The sequence below is a fragment of the Oryctolagus cuniculus genome, chromosome 6 (genome assembly GCF_051225735.1).
Source record: "Oryctolagus cuniculus isolate XC-2025 breed Fujian yellow rabbit chromosome 6, ASM5122573v1, whole genome shotgun sequence".
NCBI classification, from domain to species: Eukaryota; Metazoa; Chordata; class Mammalia; order Lagomorpha; family Leporidae; genus Oryctolagus; species Oryctolagus cuniculus.
The window spans coordinates 48916724-48941289 of NC_142872.1; the positions used below are offsets into that span (position 1 = coordinate 48916724).

The 24566-nt window shown below is 43.8% G+C and overlaps 1 protein-coding gene across 11 annotated transcripts in view; it reads right to left on the reverse strand.

The window, feature by feature from the left end:
* ATP10B (ATPase phospholipid transporting 10B (putative)) overlaps window positions 1-24566 on the reverse strand; it is a 356253-nt gene that overhangs the window by 68112 nt on the left and 263575 nt on the right. For all 11 annotated transcript variants that reach the window (XM_089335037.1, XM_089335035.1, XM_089335038.1 and 8 more), the window contains 2 exons: window positions 21622-21826; window positions 890-975 (listed from right to left, as the gene is read on the reverse strand). In XM_089335037.1, the coding sequence (XP_089191163.1) occupies window positions 890-975; window positions 21622-21826 (291 nt within the window). The remainder of the gene's footprint in view (window positions 1-889; window positions 976-21621; window positions 21827-24566) is intronic.

Consider the following 24566-nt stretch of genomic DNA (forward strand, 5'->3'; position numbering starts at 1 on the left):
CATCTTTAGGGCAAACCAAAATTGAGGAGTAAGAATCACAGTAACTGGGGGCAGGTGCTGTAGCATAGTAGGCTAGGCCGCCGCCTGCAGTGTTGGCATCCCACATGGGCGCCGGTTCCAGTCCCAGCTGCTCTTCTTCCAATCCAGCTCTCTGCTATGGCCTGGGAAAGCAATGGAAGATGAAGTACTTGGATTTCTGCACCCATGTGGGAGACCCAGAAGGAGCTCCTGTCCTGGCTTCAGATTGGTTCAGCTCTGGTGTTTGTGGCCATTTGGGGAATGAACCAGCGGAAGACTTTTCTCTTGTCCTTCCCTCCCTGTCTGTAATTCTAACTCTCAAATAAATAATATTTTTTAAAGAATCACAATAATTACAGCGGCAGCAGCCACTATACACTGAGTACTTACCTGTTGCTGTGGCAAGAGATTTGTCTATGAAAAACAACTTAATTTTTAGAAAAAAAAATCCTATGATATGGAGAGTAGAATTTGTATTTCACAGATGTACAAAACAAAGGCCAGAGAAGTTCATGCATTTACCCAAGCTCACTCAGCTGATGACTGGGAGAACTCCAGTTCAAATCCAGGTCCAACTGCAAAGTGCTTCTGCTCTGTTCTTACCAACAGTGCAATACACATACTTTTAGAAAATCCTGTCTTCACCAAACCAGATTTGCTCCCCTGACTCAGGGCATGATCTCAATCTAGAAAAGTCACTAGCACATTTAACCATGGCAGACGATTCATTCTTTGTGTCCAACTTAGCTGTCCTGAGTCGGTCTTTGTGATAGAAAGAACCAGTCCCCCAGGATCCAGCTGCTTATCTGTTTGCCTATTTTCTGGCTGCAGAAGAGGTGTTCTCCAGCAGACAGGGCCATTGCATACTTACATGTAGCCCTTGAACTTGTTGAGGTGGTTGTTGGGTTTCTCACACACGATGGTGTTGTGGAAATGCTCCGGCTGGAAGTGCACCTCCTATGGGAGACAGAGGACTCCGTGAAGTTATTAAGTCCGAGGGATCTGCTTATAATAGGATCAAGAGGGAGCTAATCACTACTAGAACCATTGAAATAAGGTAATCCTGCTTCGTCACCTGATGGTAGCTGTACCGTATCAGAAGCAGAGTTAAATCCTTATTGAAGAGGAGAAAGTGGATGCAAATGGCAAACCAGTTACAGCGAACAGGCAGGTGCGGCTCTGCCCGCCCTTCTCTGGCAGGGTGGGGTTTGAGCCCCCAGCACAGTGCTGTGCAGTCGGGGGCCTGTCCTGAGTCTGTGTTGTCTAGTCTGCAAGCCACTAAGGACTTGTGGCTGTTGAGCATTTGAAATGTGGTAATTTGATTGAGGGAATTGCTTCCCTCTTTTAGTCTCTTAATTTTATTTATTTTTGATAGTTAACAGATGATAATTGTACCCATGAATGGGATACAGTTTGATAATTCAATGTATGTATGCAATGTGTGCTGATCAAATCAGGTTGATAAGCATTTCCATTTCCTTGTCATTTATGTTCAGTGCCTTGGAGTTCCTCTCTTCTGGTTCTTCATCACATATGTAATGGGTGATTGTACACTGTATCACCCCGAGGTGCTGTAGAACATGAGAACGTACTGTTCCTGATCGTGTTTGGCACCCATTTTCAACCTCCCTCCATCCCCTACTCTTCCTAGTCTTTAGTCATTACTAGAAGAGTTGGCTTTTAAATGTAATTTAATTTAAAGTGAAGTAGCTCCATATGGTTAGTGGTTACCACAGTAGGTAGAACAGGATTATAAGTTACTGCTACATATAGAGATAGCCACAGCTCATATGCTTGTGTATATATTTCTAAGGTTTAAAAAAAATGAGATTCTGTGACCCATATATCTTGAACTTTAATTTTGAAAGATCCATTTGAAAGGCAGAGTGATGGGAAACAGATAAAAAGAGAGGGAGAGGTTTTCCATCTGAAGGTTCACTCCCTAGATAACCACAACCGCCAGACTGAGTCAGGTGGAAGCCAGAAGCCCAGAACTCTGAATCTCCCCATGGGTGGAAATGGCTCATGCACTTGGGCCATCATACTCTGTCTTCCTGGGCACATTAGCAGGAAGCTGAATCAGAGGTGGAGCAAACAGGCCCTCCAATTGGCATTCTGATGCAGATGGGGTTGTGTTCCAAGCAGTGCTTTAATCCATTGTGCCACAGTGCCCACTCCTATCTTTGACATTTTTACATGCTATTAAATTTTTCCTACTTCTTTAACACCAATCGCATGAAGGTACCATGGGTCAATTAACCATTTTACTAGTGAATATTCATTCTCACTGTTTGAATTTGTTTTCCTGTTGTAAAAATGTCATAAAAACAGCACCTACTAAAACAAACTGAATAGCATTCATTGGACTCTCATTTCTGCCCGACACTGTGATAGCTTCACGCACGCTAATTTCTGTATGCAGTTATTCATTGAAGCAGGTGCTTCACATATCCTCTGTCTGAAGACGGGAAACCTGTGATTCAGAGGGTAAGCTGGGCTGGGATTGGAATCCAAGCCTACCTGCAGACCCTCTATTCCTCACTCACATAGCACCCTGCCTCCTGGGGAACAATCTGGTAGCTACATTCGAGAGAACTTGAAAAAGTTCATAGAAAATGTCGATTATGAAAAAGCTACGTATGAATTTCAAAACTTTTTTGCACCCAAATAAACTTAGCTTTCAATTTCAGTTTTCATGTAAGCACCTTCATATTTTAAACACAACCTTGGCTCTACTTTTTTGTTTGTTTAAGTTGCATAAGTTCTTACAGTGAATCGGGGTGAAATGCAGCTACAGGGACAGAGGACGTCCCCTCTAACTTTACTCCTCCTTGACTAGTACTACACTCAACTCTGAAGCCTCACTTCACTTTCTTCACTTGTGGAATGAGGTTAACTCCACCTGCCCTGCCCATCTCAGCTGTGCATCAGAACACAGAATCCAAGTGGGGACGTTGTGAGATGTGTGACCAGCTATGCAAATAGAGGGTAGCAGAACTAAAGGTGGGCTGGAAATGGTTTCCTGGGCAGAGCTTTTAGCACTGGGAGTGAATTTATCACTGAAAGCTGCAAGGTACAGCTGTTCAAAGGGGTAAATTGATTTGAAGAAATGATAGCATTTTCTGGCTCCGTGTAAATACACTGTCCATTGCATCTGTGGGGGTGCCAACATAAATAAACCGTTGACTCACTTGAAATGAATTACCCATCCAGGAGTTTCTAAAAATACGGCCCTTTTCCCTCTAGGTATCGATTCTTTCAGGGACAAACACTTGCCGAGTTCTGAAATGATGACAAATCACACTGTAATTTGTCGGCTCCTCTCAGGACCCTGATGAAGCCGTGTGCTCCACTCCTGAGCCTTAACTCAGCTCAGGGCTGGGTTTCTAAATCCAAAGTCATTCCAGATATGAGTGGAAGAGGGGGCCTGAGATCATCAACTGAGCTAATGGTCCTACTGTGGCGACTCCTGAGTCCCTGTTGTCTGGCGGATCCCAAGGCATGGATGGCAGCCCTGGTGACGTCTGCCTCTCTTGTCAGCAACCTTCCTCCTGCAATGCCCATTCCCAGGTTCCACGTTCTTCTTTCCTTCCGGGCACTGGCTGCATGTCCTTTGTCTGTTTGACATTTTTCTTGGAGGGGTGATCTTGCTCTTTCCAGCTACCTCCCATGGGCTCCTCTCCAACCCTCCACCCAGAGGGGATGTGGAGAGGGGGCCACGTGGGTCCTGTTGTCTCCACAGATGACTACTCGGGCCAGCTTGCTGTCACTCACTCAGGGGAAGCTGCTGGGATAGCCCAAGGTCAAGGGAATTGCCCAACCTTACTAATCTGCCAGGGTCCTTATTTTAACCTCACTCAGAGGTTTCTGATTCCCTTCAGAGACAGGTTAAGACTCCCTCACCATCCTACAGTTGTCTTCGCTTATGGATGAAGCTCACCTTGCTGACTTTTTCTTTTTGATCCAAACTTTCATGTAAGGCACTGCTCTGTGATCAAAGTCCTATTTATTGGACAAATGCCTGGGGAGCACTCAAGAGACAGGAAGAGGTGAGCTCTTGCCAGAATAGAGACTGTGTGTCTCTTCAGCCAGATCTGCCTATCTGGAGCACTTTGTACGTGCCAGGCATGTGTCATTAAGGTCTTCTGGAGAATGCAGTATAACAAGTGTCTCACTGCTGGCAAGTAACAGAGCCAGGATTGCAACTCACATCACTGGAATCCGATCATCGTGGTCATCATCAGCACTCATCACCTTTATTCCTCCTGTCATTAATATCGTTGCTGCAGCATTTGCTGGGTGTTGATTAGGTACCAAGCACCAACTATTTCATTAATGTCATCTCCTTTAATTCTCACAATAGCTCCATCAGGTAGGCACCGTTATTATCTCTATTGTTAGATGGAAGAATGAAGGCTTCGAGAGAATCATGATTTCCCAAGTGCCATACGGCAGACAGCCTTTCACTGCAGGCTCGCTCACTCTGGAAGAGGCAGCTCGAGGCAGCTCTCAGAAGCACAGAGCTGTTTGGTTGCCCAGGCAGAAGGCCAGCATTTCTCCCCGTGGTCCTGTTTCCCTTTCTTTGTTCAATTCCTACTTTCCGTGAATCAAGGAAATGAGATGATAAATGAATTTATTCCCTAATATGAAGCAGAAAATACATAAACATGCTACAGCTGATGAGCAACGTCGGATTACTTTTTCCAAATATATTTGCATTTTAAAGTAGGGTCCCTACAAAGGGTAAGGGTTTTTAACTGCCTGGACAACATTCTTTTGAGGATCTTATATTTAATTTTTTTTAACATATAAAAGGTTTTATTTTTTACCACCTCCTCTATGCAGCCCACTCAAACCAATCCCCATAGACCTTTGTATCAATCAGACAGCACTACTCTTTTTCTTTTTTTATGTGCTTCTGCTCAACACTGCTTGTTCCTCCATTTAACACTTCTGTGTCTGGATCTATTCATCCTCCAGTAAACTGTCAGCTTCCTAAGTTCCTGTAACACCTGTTTTAATGGGCATACCATAAAGAGTCGTTGAGGTCAAGTTAATACTGGATATGGTTACATTAGGAATGTAGGTACTGAACGGAGAGACAGGAAGCTGTGTAGACTGCTACACAAAGCTGTAAAAGACTGAGTCACACAATCAGAGAAGGCGTCAGGTACATTCTTAGCTTTGTTTGGTGGAAATAAGTCGTTGATTGTATGAGAATTCTTGGGTGCACCTTGTAAGACTGCAGGCAAAGCCCTAGATGCCAGCTCAGGCCAGCCTAGTCTCCCATTCATTCATGCTTGCACACACTCATTCATTTCTGAATACCTGTGATATATGAACCATAGGGGAAAGAGAGAGAGAGAGTCAGAGGGAAGAAGGGGGATATTGACACAAATCAGTTATGGCAGCCATAAAATGAGTTCCCAGTTTAGTTCAGGTGTGTGGATGGCGGTTATCTTTGAAAGCAAAAGAAAAGTGGGCCAAAGGCCAGTGGGTAATAACTCCCTGGGGTTGAGGTACTCCTTACTGACCTGTGTTTCTGATACAGCAGCCTGCCACTTCCCAGGGAGACTGGGGAGGCCAAGATGGAGTAATCACCTTAAAATACATTCCAGTAGCTAGAAAAGGCCATTTCCCTTGCAGTTGTCTCAAGTTTTATTTTTCTAAGCTTCAAAACTGTGATATCAAAGGGATCCATCAATGTAGTTGAGTCAGTGTCGGAGTGATCTTCTCTAATGGTTTGCCATGGATCCCAGTGTCCTGGCTGCCCACCCGCCACTCCACACTTCATGCACAACTCTCCGATTTCCTTTTCAGAAATTATCTTTCCTTCCTGGTTCAGAATCTTGACTGGCATGTAAGGCAAGACACCCTGCCTAGTGGATTCTCCCACTGTGGGGCTTTGACTTGAATGCAATGACCCAAGGCAGGGAGAGAAAAACAATACCATCAAGTAACTACTTCTCCCACCCCTGTCCAACCTGCTGCGGTTTCCAGGATCTTGTCTCTGTGCCTGCCTCTTCAGATTTCCTTTGGTTTTGAGTGATACTGTGTGCTCTTCTCCCTCTCTTCTCTACCTGCTCTAGTAATAACTTGCATTTTAGTAAGGTAGAATCACTTTGTTATTTGCAAAGAACCCTAATGAAATTTGGGCTACTTGGGTGGGAGGATGATTTCACATCCCATATTGGAGTGCCTGGGTTCAAGTCCCAGTTCTGCTGCCAAATCCAGTGTCCTGCTAATGGACACCACCCTGGGAGGCAGCAAGTAATGGCTCAGTATTTGTGTCCCTGCCACCCACCTGGGGACTGGAATGGAGTTCCATCCTCCTGGCTTCGGCCTGGCCCAGCCCCAGGGCTGTTGTGGGCCTCCAGGGGGTAAACCAGCCTGTATCTCTGTCTCTTTCCAATAAAAGGACAATATTTTAAAAACTGGCTTACTCCCTCTTATATAAAATACTTCCTTCTGGGATTTTAAAAAATAATGACGTTTGTTTATTTGGTAAGGTGAGAGTTTACAAATGCTGCCCCTCATTTACTTCATCTTACTCGATCTTTCCAACTCCGGCATGAAGTGTCTGGGACAGGTTAGCTCTATTTTATTGAAGAGAAAACTGACTACTGATTATACTATGTATGTTGTCTAAGGTCACAGATCTTATTGGAACTTAGGTTTGTATGATGGTAAGCTTATACTTTTTCTTTGTTTAATGTCAACATTTAATGCTGTCTGCCAATCGAGCAGACCTCAGGGCCATTTTAATACTTTGTTCCCAAGATTTCTATATTGACAATCTTTAAACCTGTTTTCACATTCAAGGGTTCTATCTCTTAAAGCCCCATCTCTGTCTACCACATGGCAGCCTGTTCTTGAACTCAGACTTTTGTTTGTTTGTTTGTTTGTTTTGGTTGTTTCTAGGTATGGGTAATTCTGATTTTTTTTACTTTGGTTATATTCTTCTACTTTTAAAAAGTATTTATTTACTTAATTGAAATTCAGAGCAACAGAGAGATAGAGAGAGGGAGAGGGAGACAAGGTTGGGGGAGACAGTGGGGATCAGAGAAAAAGGTACTTTCCATTTACGGGTTTATCCCCCTGCCCCAAATGTCTGTAACAGTCAGGTATGGGCCAGGCCAGCCCCAAACCAGGAGCTAGGAACTCCATCCAGGTCTCCCACATGGATACAGGAGCCCAAATTCTTGAACCATCTTCCTGTGCATTCCAGGAAAGCTGGCAGAAAGCTGGATCAGAAGCAAAGCAGCCAGCACTATGATATGGGATGCAGGCTCTGTAAGTGGCAGCTTAGCCCCCTGTACCACAATGCTGACCCCTCACACAATTGCCATACCATGCACATGTAACTTATTATGTCTTATTTTTTAATTGTCAAATACCAAGCTGACTTTATAAGCCAGTGGTTCCTAATTGTTAGATTAAGCTACTACAACTTGTCTATAACTAAATATGCAACAAATTCCTATCTATAGGCAGAGTAAGAATAAGTCACACACACGTACCACTATTTTTCAAATTTCTATAGGAATTCTTGAGATTAATAATTTAAAAAGTCACTAAATTCATAGTAGCTTTTTGTTTTAATGTTTTAAGTAACAACCAATTTTTTTTTATAGTTACAGAGGGTCTTATGGTAAAAAAAAAAAGGATGGGACTCCTAGATGAGAGTTTTTAGAGGATAGGAAGCATGTCTGAGATAATTTTTGACGCCCTTCTATATCTATCAGGAAAAACAATTCAAGAAATATCTTGTTGACTGAAGAAAGAGAAGCCAGTCACACTCTCCTCCTCTCCAATGCAGAATGCATTTTTTATTGAGTTTCTACTATGAGCCAAGAATATGATAAGGACGAGTTGGACCAGTGATTGCCAAGCTTCTGTGCATCTCTGGGAGCCCATTTCTCTGGGATCCTCAGGCTACAGGACTGTCAAGAAGAGCCCCCTCTTTTCTCCCACTCCCCAGCTGGGGAAGGGGACGAGGGTGACAATACAGCTACAGTAACTCTCACTGTGGACTGCTCACCTGGACTGCGAGAAGCAGTAGAGGGTACTGGGTAGGAAGAGCATGCCAATGAAGGCAGATCTGTGGGAGGTCTGTGTCAACTTTGGAAGATTTTTATTTAGAGTTGCTGCTATAGTTTACTAGTCTGTTGAGATGGTGAAAGCAAATGTTCTTCACACCCCAGCTGCTGAGTGAGGTGACTGAGGGTTGCTTCCTGAGAAAAGAAACAGCACCCTCATTTCTGAGAAGCCTATCTGAAAACTAATGAGTTACCAGCATTTGATAAACCTTTCACTTTCTGATAGACTAAAGTTCTTTCCAAGATAACCCACAACTGACTGGCAGTTACTCTCCTTTGGCTCTGGATGAGGAAATAGTGTGCAGGTTCACACCCTGAAGGTCCCTGCCCACCCCAGCTCTTGGGCAAACAAACAGGGATTGTGGGTTTGTGTTTGGCATAGTGCTTAAGGCACTGCTTGGGGCCTCCATATGCCAGACCAGAGTGCCTGGGTTTGAGTTCTGGCTCTGCTTCCAACTCCTGCTTGCTGCTAATGTGCACCCTGGGAGAGAGCAGGTGATGATGGCTCCAGCTCTTGGGTCCCTGTCACCCATGTGGGATTCTCAGGTAGCGTTCTGGAGCTCCTGGCATCAGCCTGGCTTAGTCTTGGCTGTTTCAGGCTCTTGGGGAATGAAGCAGAGAATAGAAAATATCTCTCTCTGCATTTCCAAAAACCAAGATCGCCATGAACTGGGCTGTGTGAGGGAGGCTCTGTGTAAGGATTCCTAACTGTGTGAGTTCTCCAGTTCCAAACAGACAAATATTTTCTTTCCTATTCAAGGCTAGCTAAATGCAATTTTTAGATCTTGCTGTGGCACTTCCCCAACCTATGAGGCATGCCAAGCAAATACTCAGAAAAGGAGGGTTTTGAAAAATGTCATTTCCAAAAGGGATTCATTATTGGTGAGGTTGTTCATTAACAACGGTTTGTTGGAGCACATAGTCACAGTTTGTACCTCTCTGGTTTCCTCCTGGAGTCCTGGAGTTCGCTATAGTATCTGGCACAAAGAAAGTCTCCAGTCAGTATCTGGTGAGTGCAGGAGTGAATGGCATGGTGCCTGACGTATGAGCAGCTGGCACCAGTTTGGCAGTGGAAGCTTAAGGGAGTAATACATAGGCAATCCATTTTTTGTACAAATTTTTCTTGTTCTGGCTAACTGAGACATAAGCAAGTGATCTGTGATCCAATATCTTATACTTCATATTTCGGCCACAGGGACCACAAATAAGACAGTATGGATTTTAGTTCAAGAAACTACATTAAGGAGGGTGGCATTTGGTCTAGTAGTTGGGATGGCACTGGAGTCATCTGTGTTCCATGTCAGTGTTCGTGAGTTCCAGTCCTGGTTCTGCTCCCAATCTCAGCTTCCTGCCGGTACATGCCCTGGAGAATAGGGGATGGCTCCAGTGACTGGGAGACCCAGAGTGGAGTACTGTCTCCTGATTTAGCTACGGCTACAGTGGGCACTTGTGGAGTGAGCCAGAAGATGGGAGATCTCTGTCTGTTTCTCTCAACAAAGAAAAAAAAAACTACATTAAGTTGCTCACAGAAGATAGAATCATAATGTGTCACCTGTGCTGGTAAACAACCACAAAATTAACCACAAAATTCCTAGTATTCACTCTGGCAATAGGAGCACCTCCTCAGAGTGAAATTACTCAGTGAACTCCATTGAGAGTGGCAAGAACAAACTCTATGGTAGTACAGAGAATAGATTGACTGGGTTCACTGTACAGAATACTGCCTAGGCAGAGAGGGTATTTTGAAAGAGGAAATAGCAGCAGGCATCATAGGAAAGAGAGACAAAGGATACTGGGGCACTCTCGTTAAGGATTGATGACCTTGGTTGTACATAAATTAGGCTGATATAGAGTACTTCCAAAAATTCATAGAAAATTGAATTAAAAGATAAATTCATTTTGGTGCCAAAATTTTGAAATCCATGATAGCACTTTCATAACAGCTACTTTTCATGAGCTTTCTGAAAACTGTATAGCATCGAGGGGTCTTAGATATAATAGGTATCTACTGCTGTGCTGCCCAGAATGCTCCTTAGAGCAGTGTTAGCTGTTAAGTTCAAGTGAAGGATGCCACTGACAGCATCCTTCCTCTCTGACCAGGGTTAACTGGTCTAGGGTTGGGTTCATGAGACCATGCAGGTCAATTAGTTTCTTTAATAATAGAGATATCAGGGGAGGTTTCTAGTCCTTGGCTGGATGGTGAAGCTAAAGCACTAGTACCACTGGTACCATGTTTCCTTTTATGTAATAGAATCTGATTTGAGGGGTCAAAGCCAAACATGGAGAGAAACAGAGACAAGAGATGGATGTCACATGAGGTTACTTCAAAAAGTTTATTGACAACTGAATTTAAATTTATTTTGGTGCACAAATTTTTAAAATACATAGTGTTTTCATAATGTGTGTTTCTAATGAACTTTTTGAAGACCCTACATACTAACAAATTCTCGGCTTCTGGTTCCGCATGACCTTGTAAGTTACCCTTGTATTCTTCCAATAAATTACCTTCTCTAAGCTTACAATGAATGATTAATCCATATATTAGATTAGTATGGTTCTCATTTCAGACATCAGCTATTTCTCACAATGATTTTAAATACAATAATCCTTAGTAGTTACGGCAGTGAGGGCCAAAATTAAAATGTAAATATGTTATCTTAGGATATGGAGGTAGTGGGAAAGAGCAACATTTTAACACCTTAATGTGATTAAATCTTTCACATAACCTAGCCAAGCTTTCAAAGACTATCTGTCTGGGAGGGAGAGAGAGAATGAAGGGAGAGAAAGGGAGGATGAGCGGGAGAGAAAAGGGGAGAGAGGGAAGGAGAAAGGGAGATAAGGATATAGAGTGAGGGAGGGAGGGGTGGAGAGAGAGAGAAAGAAATTAATTCCAGGACAAAGCCAGGAACCATGAACTCCATCCAGGTCTTGTACATGTGTGGCAGGGACCTAAGTACCTGGTCCATCACCACTTGCTAATTCCCAAACTATGTAGTAACTTGCAGCTGGAGTCAGGACCTGAAGCCAGATATCAAACCCAGGCACTCAAAACGAATGCGGGCTTCTTAACCCATAGGCTAAAAGTCTACCCTCCCAAAGACTTTTTACCCAAAGTGTGCAAATAATGCTAAATACTGGGAAGAGGAGATCTCCCATGTCTCCATTGCATGTGTGTGCTTGTATCCAAACAGAAGACTGGAGGACAAGCTCATCAAAGAAGGCCAAATGTGTGCAGAAAATAAAAATGACCATTTTTCACAGGGTTGTACTCTCACTGTCAAGTTATTTTTATTGTAAATAATAAACTAAAGATTGCATAACTGCAGTATTTTCATATAGAAATTATATTTATTTTAAAAGTAAAAACTGCATATAAAGGGATCTAAGAATTACTTTAACAATGGGCAAAATATTTAGCTATATCAGAATTGAGTTCTAAATCTGGCTCAATGCTATTTTCTGAGTTGTTTGACAGATTCAATCTCTATTTAAATTTCTACATCTCTAAGATGTTACTTATTCTTTTCTGCTTCAAAGGGTTATTGTAAGGGTCAAATATCAAAAGGTGATGGTGGTTAAGGACTTTGCCTGATGAGAGAAAAAGATTGACATATTTAATATTGATGAGGTGGAATAAAAACTTCTAGTCCTTTATTTGAATTGAAATACTAGCATGAACCTTTATGTATTTAGTCTTCTAAAAAAGCCTTAGTTGGGGCCGGCATTGTGGCTCAGCAGGTTAACACCCTAGCCTGAAGTGCCCGCAACCCATATGGGCACCGGTTGTAACCCCGGCTGCTCCACTTCCAATCCAGCTTTCTGCTATGGCCTGGGAAAGCAATAGAAGATGGCCCAAGTCCTTGGGCCCCTGCACCTGCATGGGAGACCTGGAAGAGGCACCTGGCTCCAGATCAGTGCAGCTCTGGCTGTTGTGGCCAACTGGGGAGTGAATCATCAGATGGAAGACCTCTCTCTCTCTGTTTCTGCCTCTCCTCTTTCTGTGTAACTCCGACTTTCAAATAAACAAATCTTTTTTTTTAAATTTTTTTTTTTAATTTTATTTTTGACAGGCAGAGTGGACAGTGAGAGAGAGAGACAGAGAGAGAAAGGTCTTCCTTTGCCGTTGGTTCACCCTCCAATGGCCGCCGCTGCAGCCGGCGCACCGCGCTGATCCGATGGCAGGAGCCAGGATCCAGGTGCTTTTCCTGGTCTCCCATGGGGTGCAGGGCCCAAGCACCTGGGCCATCCTCCACTGCACTCCCTGGCCATAGCAGAGAGCTGGCCTGGAAGAGGGGCAACCGGGACAGAATCCGGCGCCCTGACCGGGACTAGAACCCGGTGTGCCGGCGCCGCAAGGTGGAGGATTAGCCTATTGAGCCACGGCGCCGGCTCTAACCTTTTTTTTTTTAAAAAAAGCCTTAATTCTGGCCGGCGCCGTGGCTCACTAGGCTAATCCTCCGCCTTGCGGCGCCAGCACACCGGGTTCTAGTCCCGGTCGGGGCGCCGGCTTCTGTTCCAGTTGCCCCTCTTCCAGGCCAGCTCTATGCTGTGGCCCGGGAGTGCAGTGGAGGATGGCCCAAGTGCTTGGGCCCTGCACCCCATGGGAGACCAGGAGAAGCACCTGGCTCCTGCCATCGGATCAGCGCGGTGCGCTGGCCGCAGTGCACTGGCCGCGGCGGCCATTGGAGGGTGAACCAACGGCAAAGGAAGACCTTTCTCTCTCTCTCTCTCTCTCTCTCACTGTCCACTCTGCCTGTCAAAAAAAAAGCCTTAATTCTGTCCATTTAAGTGGCACCGAAACAATGATCAATGCAATAACAATTAGCACCTCTAGTATGCACTAACTGTGTTTTCTAAGTATCATTCCTACACTAAGAACCAGATCTATCCAACACCTCTGAGGTCATGTTAAAAGAACTCAGCTGACATTTTTCTTCTTTTGAACAGCCAATTAGACAACACCTGCACTGACATGACAGACAGTATGTGTAGATCCCTTGGTTCTTATTGACCCTAAAAATGAAAAACTCATGGGACACCTTTCATGGATGCAAGCAACCAACTCATTATTTTGAAAACTGGTAAATAAAAGAAAGAATCAAACACATATCCTAGGGCCGGCGCCGTGGCTCACTAGGCTAATCCTCCACCTTGCGGCACCGGCACACCGGGTTCTAGTCCCGGTCGGGGCGCCGGATTCTGTCCCGGTTGCCCCTCTTCCAGGCCAACTCTCTGCTGTGGCCAGGGAGTGCAGTGGAGGATGGCCCAAGTACTTGGGCCCTGCACCCCATGGGAGACCAGGATAAGTACCTGACTCCTGCCATTGGATCAATGCGGTGTGCTGGCCACAGCGCGCCAGCTGCAGCAGCCATTGGAGGGTGAACCAACAGCAAAGGAAGACCTCTCTCTCTGTCTCTCTCTCTCACTGTCCACTCTGCCTGTCCAAAAAAAAAAAAAAATTAAAAAAAAAAACACATATCCTACATTTCCTATACAGAGGGTACCTCAGAGTAGCCAAGTATTCAACAATGGAAATTTTTTCTTTATAAATAATGTATTACCATTTACAAATTCCATTGAATTAATGGATCTAAACAACCAACACCAATGAGTATTACCTTTGAAAAAAGACATTCTGTGCTTAAAGTTGGACACGTTATATTGCTTATGATGCAACATTGACATACATATGCACAAAGACGAGATCTAACCCGATTTAGGCACTAGATCCACCTACCAACTCAGATTCGTAGTGTATAGGGAAATATGATAAGCGGCACTACAGGGAAATAAAAGCCAGACTATGGACAACTTCATAGTGCTAACAATGTGGATTATTAAGCAACAAAAATTAAATATGCAAGAGAAAAGAGAACTACACAGGGGACAAATGGCATAAAGGAAGTTTAAGAAATTGCTCTCAATATCTGGATCTTGATTCAAACTGGAAAACACCAACCACTGATTCGAAGCTGATGCCAAGCATTGCTGCTAATATTTTAGGTGTGGTAATGATGTATTTAAAGAACCTATCCTTTGAGCTACACTGTGAAATATTTATAATATGAAATGTTATAATGTTGAAGATCTGTTTAAAAGTGTATGTAGACACTAGAGTGGAGATATAGAAAAAACAAGATTGTTATCAATTATTTAAATTAGGTGATGGATACATTAAATTTTATATTATTTTTTCTAGTTTGTATACATTTGAAAATTTCCATAATAAAAAAAATTCTGCCAGTGTCTAAATCTGAGCTCAGTCAATTGTTAGTATGGTTACTTGATGCCTGATCTGTAAGATGTAGAAACTAGTGTCAAACCCACAGGATTATTTTTGAGGAGAGAAAGGTAATAGATATAAAACACTTAGAAGAATTGCATATGGTTCACAGTGTATGTTCAATCAGGTTTTCTTCTGATATTATTTCTTGTTATATATTATATAGATTTTATCTAATCCAATAAAATGTGATTTGTGTTTACCATGTTGGCAGTGAGTAAACAGGTAACAATCACTAAAGATTATTCTTGAAGAAACTTTGCGACGACCTATAAGGAACAGTTCTCCTTACACAATTCTTTGGAAAGCAGGCCTTTTCCTGGTTCCCAGGGCAGGCTGGACTGAGAGGCCTGGTAGCTCCCTTTTGCTTCATGCAGGGTTTATCATCACTGACAGGGGGTGTTGACAAATTTATCCCTACTGAATCTCAACTTTTTAAAAATATTTTCCTGAGTATGATAAAATCAGTACACATTTTCAGTGCAGAGAATCCCATTAGCCATTACTCACTGAGCAAACGGCTTCAAACCACTATTGGCAGAAAGCAAGCTGGTTAAAAGACAGACACAATGGAGAATTTTAAGCTTGAGCAGCAAGCAAGCACAATTATTACATTCATCAGTGATGCCCTAGTCCAGTGCTTTGCAAACTTCAACGTGCCCATGAATCACGTGGGCATCTTATCAGAATGCAGATTCTGGTCAATCTGGGGTGGGGGCTGAGACTGCAAATTTCTGACAAGCTCTTCAGTGATGTGAGAGCAGTGTGGATCCTAACTGGCAAAGCAAGTCCCTAGCTGGCACTGGGAAGTGATCTGAAACACCTTTTAGTTGGGCTTCGGCATCAACAATTTGGAAATAATTAGAAACATGTTTGAGCTGAAAGTTCTAACTGCAAGAATTCATTTCTGAGTCTTTGGCTTTGAAAACTATTCCATTTACCAAAAAGAATGGCACAAAGTCTTTTTCAGGTGTCAAGTCATTCCTATGTTAAAATCCTTTTAGGGTGGGTATGTGGTGCAGTGGGTTACGCTGCTGCTTGTGAAAAGACTGGCATCCCAGGTATGCCAGAGTGCCAGGTCCTAGGTACTCTGCTTCCCATACATCTCCTTGATAATGTGTGTGGCAGCAGCAAATGATGGCCCCTGCAAGCCACGTGAAAAACCAGGGGGAGTTCCAGGCTCCTGGCTTCAACCGGCCTCTGCATTTGTGTCCATTTGGGGAGTGAATCAGCAGATGGAAGATCTCCCTCTCTCTCACCCACTCTGTCACTCTGCCTTTCAAATACATAATAAAAAAATTAAAAAAAAAACCCTCTTATAAGTTTCAGGTATCAGAATATTACCAAAGAGTAAATTGTACAATTGTTCGTTTGAAAATTTATTTTAAAGAGCTACAGAGAGAGGGGGGAGGCAGAGAGAGAGAGAGAGAGAGACAGTGAGGGACATGGAGGGAGGGAGGGAGGGTCTTCCTTCTGCTGGCTTACTTCCCAGATGGCTGCGTAGGCTAGGTAGAAGCCAGGGGCCAGGAGCTTCTGCCACTTGGGTGGCAGGGGCCCAGGCACTTTTGTCATTTTCTGCTGCTTTCCCAGACTGAAGCTGGGAGCTGGATGAGAAGAATAGCTTGGACATGAACTGGTGCCCATACGTGAAGATGGCACTACAGGCAGTGGCATCACTAGTTACACAACACCAGCCCCAATTTAATTCTCTCATCAGGTCCTCTTGCCCATTGTACAGGCCTTAGTATAATCCTATTTTTGGATTTCTTTCCCCTTCCCAGTCCTTTTCCCAACAACAAGATATGGAAGTAAGTATTTCACAAAGACATCAATAATTTTGTTATTCAAAGATGATTCCCTGGGGCTGGCACTGTAGTGTAGTGGGTAAAGCCGCCGCCTGCATTGCCAACATCTCATATGGGTGGCAGTTTGAATCCTGGCTGCTCCACTTCCCACCCAGCTCTCTGCTATGGCCTGGGCAAGCAGTAGAAGATGGCCCAACTCCTTGGGCCCCTGCACCCATGTGGGAGACCTGGAAAGAAGCTCCTGGCTTCGGATAGGTCCAGTTCCAGCCATTGTGGCCATTTGGGGAGTGAACCAGTGGATGGAAAACCTGTCTCTGCCTCTGTAACTCTGCCTTTAAAATAAATACATAAATTTTAAAAAGCAAAATAGATGACTCACTATAAAAGTCTCAAATGGAAAAAAAAATTGCTTTGGACCAAATTGAATTCTGGAAAAAGCATTTTGAAACCCACTCTTGGGCCACAGTGAGACTAACCCAGAGTGTTCTAGAAGGAAGGCACTTCTGGAAGCTCTTTCAGATTCACTGAAATCTGCACAGGAAAGGGAAGAATGAATGGCCCAGGCCTAGAGGGTCGCCTGCTTCCCCGTCACTCCTCACCTGCTCTGCCACCCTGACCAGAGGATTGTGTTCCCAAAGTTCCAGAGGAACATTCAAAGTATTTGTGTCGAAAAGCAGTTCTGAGGTTTACTGAGTTTGGAGAGCTCAGAGTTAAAGGCAATTTAGCAGACTTGTTGACTTGGCCATAGACCATGATTTTTGAGAGCTGAGCTTCTTGGGAGAAGTGTTCGGCAGAAGCTACCTTGAGCAATACTGGCCCACAGGAGCTGGGAAGAAGTCTCACCAACTCTGATGTAAAAGAACATAGGAATCTTTCATCACCCATGGGACAGTACAAACAGGTGTCAGCGAATGCATACGATGGGTACTTTCTAGAACTCTCTATGAACAGAAAACCCTTTGGCAAGGAAAAGTTCTCATAATAGGGTTTCAGAGGAAAAATGAATTGAAAAAAAAAAACCACTTATTATTTAAAAGTCGCAAAATTTCCAAACCAACCCTATATGTAGGTGTTCAAAATCTTTGAAACAATTGGTGAGAGTTGTCTTTTCGGTGCCCCAGAGTTTTATCTGTAAAACGGGGACAGTAACGCCTACATCTCAGGGTGGTCATAAGGACAAAGGGGGACAGCACATGTAAAGGTACTGGCACACCGCGTGAAGCACCCAGACACTGCTTTCCCCCTCATTATTATATGTCTTTTCAGAAGTAATCAAAGTGGTGATTTCCTTTGTTGTACAGGTTTCTAAGAAGGTGGTGACAGGTCCATGTTAAGAGCATCTGGGGGAATATTCTCAAAATGTGTGAGCTCAGGCTCCTACTCAGCTCTGGTGAGTCACGATTTAATGTGGTGACAGAGGAGGATGCACACATATTTTTAAGCTTCCCCTGCAGTGATTATGAATATACCCCAACACCGGTAATACATGTGTAGCAAATTCTTCAGTGCTGATCCCATCCCTCCTGTAGTAGTTCTGGGATGTATTCTTTTTTTTTTTTTAATTTATTTGACAGAGTTAGAAAGTGAGAGAGAGAGAGAGACAGAGAGAAAGGTCTTCCTTCTGTTGGTTCACTCCCCAAATGGCTGCTATGGCCGGTGCTGCGCCAATCCAAAGCCAGGAGCCAGGTGCTTCTTCCTGGTCTCCCATGTGGGTGCAGGAGCCCAAGCACTTGGGCCATCCTCCACTGCCTTCGCGGGCCACAGCAGAGAGCTGGACTGGAAGAGGAGCAACCGGGACTAGAACCTGGCACCCATATGGGATGCTGGCGCTGCAGGTGGAGGATTAATCTAGTGCGCCATGGTGCCGGACCCGGGATATATTCCTTGTACTAAAAGGTTTCTGTCGTTACGTGTTTGGAAATACAGCATACTATCACCTGCCCCTTCTCCTCCATGGAGCTTATTAAAACATCAGAGAAATTCTGGAGTACACAATAGTTGAAAACTTGTAACCTACAGTCTTCTGATCTTATTTGACCTTGCAGCATTTATTTTTCTTGCAATTCTCATCAAATTCTTCATGCAACACACTGGGGAAATTCTATGGCATAGAGTTAGCCAAAGTGAATACTAGCCATATTAAATCTTTCTTTGTGCTAGATACAAAGGAGAGGCAAGGTAACAAAGAGCAATTAAAGCTCCTCCTCCCCAGGGTGTTGGTTGAGCCTACATTTATTCTTCCTGCCACCTGCTACTTATGTACAGAAAGAATGCTGCAAGTGATGAATGTGTGGTTGGAAGAAAGCATCTTTGGGTAAACTTGAGGTGACAGGGAAGGGTCAGGGACACATGAGTTGCTGTAGACTTGGAGAGCTTGGGCCTGGGATAAAACTGCCTTTGAATCCTGGCTCCAATGCATCCCAGCTCAGTGGCCTTGGGCAAATTGTGTGAGCTCTCTGTGCTCCAGTTTCCTTTTGTGAAAATGGGACAATAATAATTTCTATCTCATTAGATTGTTATGAGGATAAACAAAGCAATCATGCAAATCCCTCAGAATGGGCTCAATAAAAATTAATTGTTGGGGTTGGTGTTGTGTTTCAGGGGGTTAAACTGGCACAGAGTTGGCATGGTGAGTCCTGGTTGCTCCAGTTCTGATCCAGCTAATGTACCTGGGAAAGCAGCAGAGGAAGGCCCAAATGCTTAGGTGCCTGACACTCACATGAGAGACCCTGAAAAAGCTCTAGAATCCTGGATTTGGCTTGCACCACACCCACCCCCACCCCCCGGCTATTGTGGCCATTTGGCAGATGGACGATCTCTCTCTGTCTCTCCTTCTCTCTGTAACTCTGCCTTTCAAATAAATAAGTATTTATTTTAAACAAATTCATTGTTACTATTGACAGGGAAAAATGCACTTGAGCAAAGGAGAAGAGTCCAGAACTGAAACAGAACAGAGAATTCTGCAAACCTTCAGCTCAAACTTCCTTTGTTTCACCTCTGTCTCTCGCTCTCGTTCTTTCCCTTCCACTCTCGCTCTCTTGCTCCCTCTTGTTCTCTCTCCTTCCCTTCATGCCTCTTTGCAAATGATCATGCCAAGCATCCTTTGAGAATTCAGGGCTAGAGTTCAAGAGACTTATTAAATTGGCTGCTCTGTAGTACTGGAGTGGGAATGACCCTTTCAACCTGCTCTTCATTCCAGTTAAATCCCAAACTATCTAATTAATATGCAAGAAACAGTTTGTGAAATGCTGCCCAAGATGTAAAGTAAAGCCACTGGATAAAATGCAACAGCACTAAAATAACTGCCTCAGAGAGTGAAACTGATTCAGGACTGGATGAAGAGGTTTGGACTGGGGAGCCGAAAGGGAAGTTTGTAAGCAGATACAAGTTTCACTGCTTCTCGAACTTAAAAGAGATGAAATAGAATGAACTAGAAAGTCTTTGAATGCCTTCATGTGGTCGGGCTAAGGTGTCAGTCTTACAGACTCACACGCATGTTCACTTATGTCAACGTGTAATTATATATCTCTTTGCGAGCTATGGATAAAAAGGTGTGACAGTGTCTGGTCAAGAAAGCAGGCTGCAGGGCATTGAGCCCAGAAACAGATAATGACTGCTCGTCTAGAATGACTTTGTGAACTTGGACCAGATCTTGCCCTGCCTTTTCATAAACATGGGGTGGACTCAGCCAACGTGGCACAGACAAGCAAAGGAGATAAAATTCAGAGACCAAACCCCAGTTCAGGGGTTCAATCAGAACCTGGAGAACGATGCACAGATGAAGCTGCTGTGACAATGGTAGCACCATGGTGGTCTGGTGGGGGTGGTGGCTTCAGCCCAGGAGCAGCAATAGCTACTGCTTGTTATTTATCTAGCAGGTACTGAGCACTGTACTTTGTTCTTTACTTTTCTTATCCCATTTGGATCTCACAGAAAAATATCGAATAGCTATTATCCCCATTGTAAGGATATAAGATCAGACTTCTGGGGGCTGAATTGATCACACAAAAAGGGTTTTATGAGAACAGTTCATCAGGTGCAGGGAGAGGTAAGGTGAGGTGTGATGAGTGTCAACCTCTTCAGAAGTTTCAGTCTAGAAAAATGAACTCCTGCTCATGAGAATTTCAGAGGAAAGACACATTTGCCTATTTTCTCCTACGTCCCCCCATCCATTCAATTTTTCCCCAGCCAGAAGTGGCAGGCTGAATCCAAGTGATACGAGTCTGTTCTTTCTCACAGTTAGAGAAAGATACCAGAGTAGAAATCAACTCCTGTAAGGAACATTTTAACTGGAAATTAAAATATCACACCCAGTTTCAATTGATCAACACATGTGCCTACAGAAGCCATTGGTGTTAATACCAACTATTTACTGGTCTCTTATCATGTACAGATTTATATGCTAACTAAATCATGTATACATCACTTACTTATCAGGCACAAATCACATCGCCATTTCTCTGTGCAGAAGGTACTGTATTTATACCTGTTTTCCAGATGAAAACTAAGATGTGGGAGGGAAATAACTTGTCTGGAGTGAGTTATTTAGTAAGTTGAAGGGATTGGTCTTTGAACCCATAGAATCCAAAGTTTGAGTCCCAGACCAGCAAACAATATTGATTTCTTGATAACGTCCAAGATATCATGAACATAAATGTAGAGATTAAACAAAAATATCCATGATTGCTTCTTGTCCTTGGAGAGGTTTTAGTACTCTTGAGAGGGCAAGGAATGCACAAATGGGAAAACAGATAATAATGTAAGCTTATTTTTTTCAATAATGGGAAAATGGAATTAAAAGATGTTATTTTGGTGGCAAAATTTCTGAAATCCATGCATAGAAAGGTCTTCAAAATTCATGAAAAATGCACATTATGAAAAACTATGCATGGGTTCCAAAATACTTTTGCATCAAAATAGACTTGCCTTTTAATTCTGTTTTCCATGAGCTTTCTCAAGTATCCACTTACCTTGCTACAGGTTGGGAGGGATCAAAAAACTCTTAGAGAATATTCATGTGAGGAGAGATTGCTAGAGCTGAGCTGGACAGAATGAACAGGGATTGGATGGGCACCGAAGGGTGGCTTGGTCCCAGGGAAATTGAACAACTATGAAACTCCTCAATTTGGAGCAGAGAGCATAGTTTTTTCAATTGAACACATTGAGTTCTGACAAGGAACTCTGAGGTATTCAGTCAATTATTTAGTTCTAAGTGTCAGTTTCCTTATCTGTGATGTGAGGACAGTACTCTCTTCAGAGACTACTTCTGAGAAGATTTACTGATTCTAAAACACCAAGGGAAGGAGACATCTGCTTCTCTCCCTTCCGCCCAGCAGGTTAAGTTAAATTTCCCACTAGGGTCGGCTTGCTACTTCCCTTTGACCTTAACCGTTGAAGACCTCGGAAAGAGCCCTACCTGCTGGGTGAAACCTTTGACAACACGCCGCTGCTTGAGGTTGGTCTCTCCATCCAGGTTAGCGGTTTCCAGGTGGCAGATCCCACTGGGGTCCGAGGAGAAGAGGAGGAGTATGTCCGCTGGGATGACCTCGTTGCACCGCATCTGGACAAAGTCTCCCACTCGCACATCCTTCCAGCACTTCTGCACGTACCTCTGCTCTTTCCTTGGGTGAGAGAAAGACGTGTGTCTGAGTCAGCTTTATTATTACTCAATTAACAGGAGACTAATGCAGGAAGGTCCCACTTATACCTAAGTATCTCCCAAGTGAGCTCATCCTAAGATTGCTCAGTATTTTCATTTGCCCCAAATGACCACGAACATGATCTTTCTAGACCAGCTAGGCAAGGTCTATAGAATCTCACTCATAAATGATTTATCTTCATGATTATTTAGAATTTTGGTTGACTGTTGCCTGTTGACCAGGTTTTGTGAGCAGCCCTTTGTTCCCAACAGGAGAAATATTTTAAAAGAGAGGGTAACTCTGCTTTCATAATAACGTGATACTCTTAATATATGTGATTTGGGGACAGATGTTAGGCTTAGTCAACAGTAAAGATGTCAGTTAAGATAATAACCATCTTGAACATTTGGGTTCAACTTCTAACACAGGCTCCTGACTCCAGATACTAGTAAATGCAATCTCTTGGAGACAGTGGAGATGTCTCAGTTGGACTGGGTTCCTGCTACCTACATATGAGTCCTGGATTAAGTTCCTGGCTCTCAGCTTCAGCCTCAGTACAGTCCTGATTGATTCACTTCCCCCATGCTAGCAACAAAGGATAGGAGTGTTTTCTTTCTCTCTCCATCTTGCTGCCTCTCAGAAAGTTCAAAAATTACTTCATCTACCAGAATAGCCATTAATCATTGGAGAAATCAAAGTTGCAAAGAACTGGGATACAGGAAAAATCATCTCTGAGTACGGAATGATCAGAGTAGGATAGGTGAGGATACTGGCCGTTGCCCTAGAGGATCTGGAGCAGTGCTGAAAGGGAAGACTGGACAGTCTGGGAATTAGAAAGCAGACACCATGAACTTTCACGAGATGGACCCCACAGTAACCCTAGAATCAGGAGGCTGAGGAAATTATGCACTTTAGCTTTCCATAAGTTTATCAAGCTCAGATAAACAGTCCAGGAATAATTGCAAATTTAGCATTTCTAATGCATGCTGAGTATTAATATTTCATTTACTTGCAAAATAACCACTGCAGTAGATGTATTAATAACATTTCACAAATGAGGAAATAGAAGGTAAAAAAAAATTCTCAAAGTCTCACAAAAGCAGAGCTGGAACTTGAGCCCAGGCCCAGCTTGACATCAAAGCACCCAGATTTCATGGTTCAGGAAGGCGGTACTTTCAGGTGATACCAGTGCCTTAGCTTTTCCACATCCAGCAAAGGGATTCCTTATTTCCTTAGGCAATACATTCCATTGTCAAGAGTCTCATTTCAGCAAGTCTTCCTTCTGCCCAGTCCAATATTTAATAGGTTCTGTTCTTTAAGGCAACATGGCTTATCCCATCTTCCACTATTCTTGAAATATTTTAAGATGCTCATCAGTTGTCCTAGAAAGCCTTGTGGACATGCAAGTCAAACTTAACTTTCTGTGTATCCTCCAGTACTCCTGTGTAGTACAGTTTTAAGGTTTGACCTGGAGATGTAGGTTCTTCTCAAGTTGCATCTGTCACTCTTAAAATGTAGGATTTTTTTTTTTTTTTTTTTTTTTTTTTTTTTTTTTTTTTTGACAGGCAGAGTGGACAGTGAGAGAGAGACAGAGAGAGAAAGGTCTTCCTTTTTGCCGTTGGTTCACCCTCCAATGGCCGCCGCTGCAGCCGGCGCACCGCGCTGATCCTGGCAGGAGCCAGGAGCCAGGTGCTTTTTCCTGGTCTCCCATGGGGTGCAGGGCCCAAGCACCTGGGCCATCCTCCACTGCACTCCCTGGCCATAGCAGAGAGCTGGCCTGGAAGAGGGGCAACCGGGACAGAATCCGGCGCCCCAACCGGGACTCGAACCCGGTGTGCCGGCGCCGCAAGGTGGAGGATTAGCCTATTGAGCCACGGCGCCGGCTAAAATGTAGGATTTGGCATCAAGCCAATATTGCACATGTGGGTGTTTTCTTGAGAAGCAGAGAGAGAGGTGAGGAGGGAGGGAGGAAGCGGGGAGAGAGAACTTGAGTGAGCATGAGCTCCCATTTGCTGGGTCATTCTCCAAACAGCTGTAATGATCCTGGGCAGGGCCAAAACCAAATTCGGGAACTGGGAACTCAGTGTTGGTCTTCCATGTGAGTGGTAGGAAACCAAGTGAGCCGTCACCTCTCACGTTCTGTATTAGCTGCAGTCAGGATGCAGAATCAGAGCCAGAGCCAGGTATTGAGTGTATTGAACCCAGAAACCTCAATATTGCATGTGGGCACCTTAACTGGCATCACAACCAAATGCCTACCTCACGTCTGGTCTTTTTAAACTGAGCCCAGCCGGTCTGATGCTGAGCACCGTCAGGCCTCAAGAGGCAGGCCCTCTCCTGCTGTGTTTTTCCACTGATGCTGAGCCCCTCTGGGCATGTTGTTGTTTCTGTTTCTGCTGGGTTCTGAGCTGCCCTAGGCATGACAGATCTACTCTTCCACAGAGAAAGAGATATGACTGGAATTTCACTTTTCTCCTTTGCTTTCATCCAAGTCTTTGAGGAAGATGAAGGGTTTGGTGCTTTCTTGCTTTCCTTGGGAGGAGCCCTAGGTTAGACATACATAGATTCTATCTTTTGGGTCATCAAAGATCTTCCTGGAGGACCTTCCCAGGTCCCTGAAATGAAGGTGCTTGCATTTGGAAGATTTGATCAGGTTCCATAAAATTATCAGGAACATTAGAATTGGGGAGCACTCTTATAGCTCGAAAGAACCCCAGAGTTC